The following is a 3,835-nucleotide window of genomic DNA, read 5'->3' on the forward strand; positions in this document are numbered from 1 at the left end:
TGTTTCCTAAACAAATTAATTCTTCAATGTGAATAATAATTTTGTTTTACAAATAAGTCGTGGTCAACTCTTGCTTTTCGCTATCAACACAACGTTGCAAGTTTTTTTTTAACATAAATGTCTATGCGCTTAGACGTTTTTCTAAACGCTTTCTTAAGTTTCAAACTAAAAAGCGTCAAAAAGCATGCTTTAAAAAAAGTGCAATGTTTAAACGTTTAATAAAAGAAGCAGTTTTTCCCATCTCTAGTCAAACGCCGAGCACACTGATCCGGGCGCGCTAATGGAAGTGTCGTGACGCGACGCTTCGACTCTGCGCCAGTGTGAGTTGAGCCGTAGTCAATCTGTAAGCAGCCTTAAACCTTTAAAAACAAGGAAAAAATTAACTTACCTCGATTGTCCAAATTTCAATACCAGGCTCACCGCCTGCGTCAGCAAATGCGGGATGGTCCATTTTTTTTCACGGCGAAACCAAAAACCTCACTATTTGTTTGACGGTTCGTCACTAACGCAGTGACATCCAAACGAAGTACTAAAAGGTTGTATAATAAGTCGTTTCACTGTAGGCTAGGTTTATATTATTATCTTTTGTCTGATTATCGCACACATTACGTGAGTCATTGTTTCGATAACGGCAGATAAGAGAAAATTGATTGTGTTTTTATACAGCATAGGATGTGTTAGTTTCTGAAGTGATAATCTGTAGGCTCGGCAGATTAAACCACATAATATTCGTCAACCTCATCAGCCCATTTACACGTCCCAATATTTATTTATGTTTATTATGACGGTGTGACCTCCTTACACCGTCATCTCACCTTGTTGTATCGCCTCTCGTCTCTTATATCTTATCATTTTTTTAATTCTACTTGTATTTAAATTTTAAATTTTAATTGTTCCATTTTCCTTCACTTTCTCATTTTGTTTTCGTACCACGGTCACTCCCAGCTCGACCGCCACAACAGTCAGAGCTGTTAATAAGCTAATCATGTGTAATAATTTATAAGTCTACACCCTTCATGTATCTATTTATGTAATTCAGTTTCTCGGCCCATTTAGGGGTAAGTGCCTTAATAATAAAGTGTAGGGAGTGTTTTATACTGTTATACCTGTTTTTTTACATTTACCTTTATATTGTTACAGCCTTTCTTTAAACTTTACTTCTTTAATAAATTTTGTGGCCTGGAAGTTTCCCATTTCATTGCCGTGAACCTGTTCACGGCTAGATAGGGATACAACCCTTTCATGTTTTTAGCATAGATGCAGAATACAAACTGTGAAGATGCTTAACGTCACGGCAATTGCGAAATAAATAAATTACTTAGAAATTAACAGACTATTGAACATATTAAATAAATTGCACTTAAAAACAGTAGCAAATGAGTTATAATCTCAGTACAGAGTACTAAAAAAACCGACCTCAAAAGTACGTCGTATGTATGTATGTATATACATATATACACACACACATGTATATAATATTAATATTAATAATGTATCCAAAACAATACGTCCTTGGTTAACTTGTTTACATATATTAATACTTTCTGTTCGTTTAGAGGTTAAGTATTATATTATATCCAGCAGTGACTGCAATAGGCTGATTGATTGATTATATTATGTAAAAAGCGACATAAAGCGTGAGATCTCTATGTGAGAATTGCAGTATCTCGCGCTTCCTCTTGTGCTAGCCCTACAGGCTTGCCTAGTGTGGGTACCGCAGTAATCATAAAATTGTTGCTATCATTCTGTCAAATAACTTTATTTTATTTTATTTATTATTATTTTTATAATAATTGTTGCTATGGGTTATTTGGAGCACCATATATTACACTTAAATTCAGTTCTAAAATGTAATCCAATGATTGCTCACTATCGATAATTATTTGAAGAATCATCACTGTGATAGCCTTTTGATTCGTTTAGATTATTTGGGTACTTTTTATGACAAACATAGCAGTACATTTATGGTAATGCATGTTTTACGTGAAACACACGTAATTGAATAATCAACATCAAATTACATATAATTTCAGTACAGAGTACTAAAAAAACCGACCACAAAAGTTTGTGGAATTACCACGTACTCGTATTTGCTAACTTTTATTGGAATCGGTTACCGGAAAGTGCTCGAAAACGGATTCATCCCCTAGTTTGCCACCCTTAAAGGTGGAATATTGTCTTCAAATTTAAATGGCACTCCTACAGAGGTTCTTTCCAACAAACATAAGATCATCAAAATCAGTTTACAAATTTAGCGCATAACGTACATACAAAAAACAGCAGTTGAATTGGAACCTCCTCCTTTTTTGGAAGTCGGTTAAAAAAGCTACTCTTCTTTTAACGCTAGCCAAAAACTTAGTGGTTTACCCATTTAGCGATGAACTAACAATTTCGACACTTAAATTAACTTACAATTCACTATGGTATTAATTAGCTCTGGAGTATATGTTTAGATTTAAATAAGTGCTATAGATATTATCCTACAAACCAAGGTCATCATCATCATATCAGCCGGAAAAGTCCCCCAAGGACTTCCAGACTAGTCGATCGGACGCGGCGTGCATCCATCGGTTACACGCCGCCCTTACCAAGTCATCCGTCCATATATTACGGGGCTGTCCCACTGAACGCCTTCCGGTTCGTGGTCTCCATTCGAGAATCTTTGACGATCGTCAGTTCTATGAGCTATGTGCCCTGCCCACTGCCATTTCAACTTCCTAATCGAGCTATGTCGGTGACTTTCGTTCTTCTACGGATCTCCTCATTCACGTAGAGAAATGTCGAGCATTGCTCTCTCCGCAACTCGTTGAGTGACGTTGAGCTTTTTTATGAGGCCCATAGTAAGTGACCACGTCGCAGAGCCGTAGGTCACAAACCAAGATAGCGTCTCAATTTTGCATTTCTTGACATCATCCTCAATGTCACTTAGCACTCGGTGTCCCGGCAAAGTATATGTTGTTATAGAAACTATAATATAGTTACAGAAACTAGCCTACGTTAGTAAAAAAGGTTGGCAAATAATAAAAAATTCATTAGGTTATACACCAAGCCTCCAGAGGCTTCACACACGTGGATTCCAGAACACACGTGTGTGAAGTTCCAGTACTTAAATGTATCACAAATCTGATACTTCCAGACCAACAGCATGAGGCTGTTGGAACTGCATCCTAAAACCATTATTGTATTGGACACACAGGGCGTTGACCGTTTTGTTAGTGTAACAAGCTGCACGTGTAAAAAGTTTGTAATAAACTATATTATGTATAACGTAGATAAGAGTAATAGGAAGTCCCTGACTCGTTCGACTGTGCCACTGCCGGGGATTTTTTTAATGATAGAATAAGTGCACATTTCTGCCTTCCTTGTCTATTGCCGCAACGCAGCTGTAGTGCCACAGTGGCGTCCTTCTACAAGCGTCTAATTTGAAGGTAGGCACCTTGTAAAGGCTTACGGGTTAAGGGCGCTCACTCACCGCGAATATTTATCCGTAGTGCAACATTCAAGATTTCTTTTCAAGTATTACATTACAAACTACCTCCAAGATTCGATTAGGCTGCGATTCCATCAGAAATGTGCGAAGTAGCGTGCGTGCGGGTGTCTCTGAGTGCGTGCGAGTGCCTCCTAGTGCGTGCGAGTGCCTTTGAGTGCCCGCAAGAGCCAGGAGTGTCCGCGAAGACCCGCGAGTGCCCGTGAGTGCCTTTGAGTCCCTTTGAGTGCCCGTCAGAGCCAGCGAGAGCCAGGAGTGACCAGCAGTCAAAGGCACTCGCAGGCACCTCAGTAAAGACTTGAAAACATGTCCACTATATTTGGTGGAGTCGCAGCCTTACAATTTGAA

General features: G+C 38.7%; 1 protein-coding gene across 1 annotated transcript in view; it reads right to left on the reverse strand.

The window, feature by feature from the left end:
* The window catches only part of LOC113234390 (gelsolin-like), a 36,433-nt gene extending 35,982 nt beyond the window's left edge, over positions 1-451 (reverse strand). The window contains exon 1 of the mRNA XM_026469700.1: positions 389-451. Within this exon, the coding sequence (XP_026325485.1) occupies positions 389-451 (63 nt within the window). The remainder of the gene's footprint in view (positions 1-388) is intronic.
* Positions 452-3,835: the final 3,384 nt, after the last annotated feature.

Source organism: Hyposmocoma kahamanoa, unplaced genomic scaffold (genome assembly GCF_003589595.1).
Source record: "Hyposmocoma kahamanoa isolate Upper Pololo Valley unplaced genomic scaffold, ASM358959v1 84, whole genome shotgun sequence".
NCBI lineage: Eukaryota > Metazoa > Arthropoda > Insecta > Lepidoptera > Cosmopterigidae > Hyposmocoma > Hyposmocoma kahamanoa.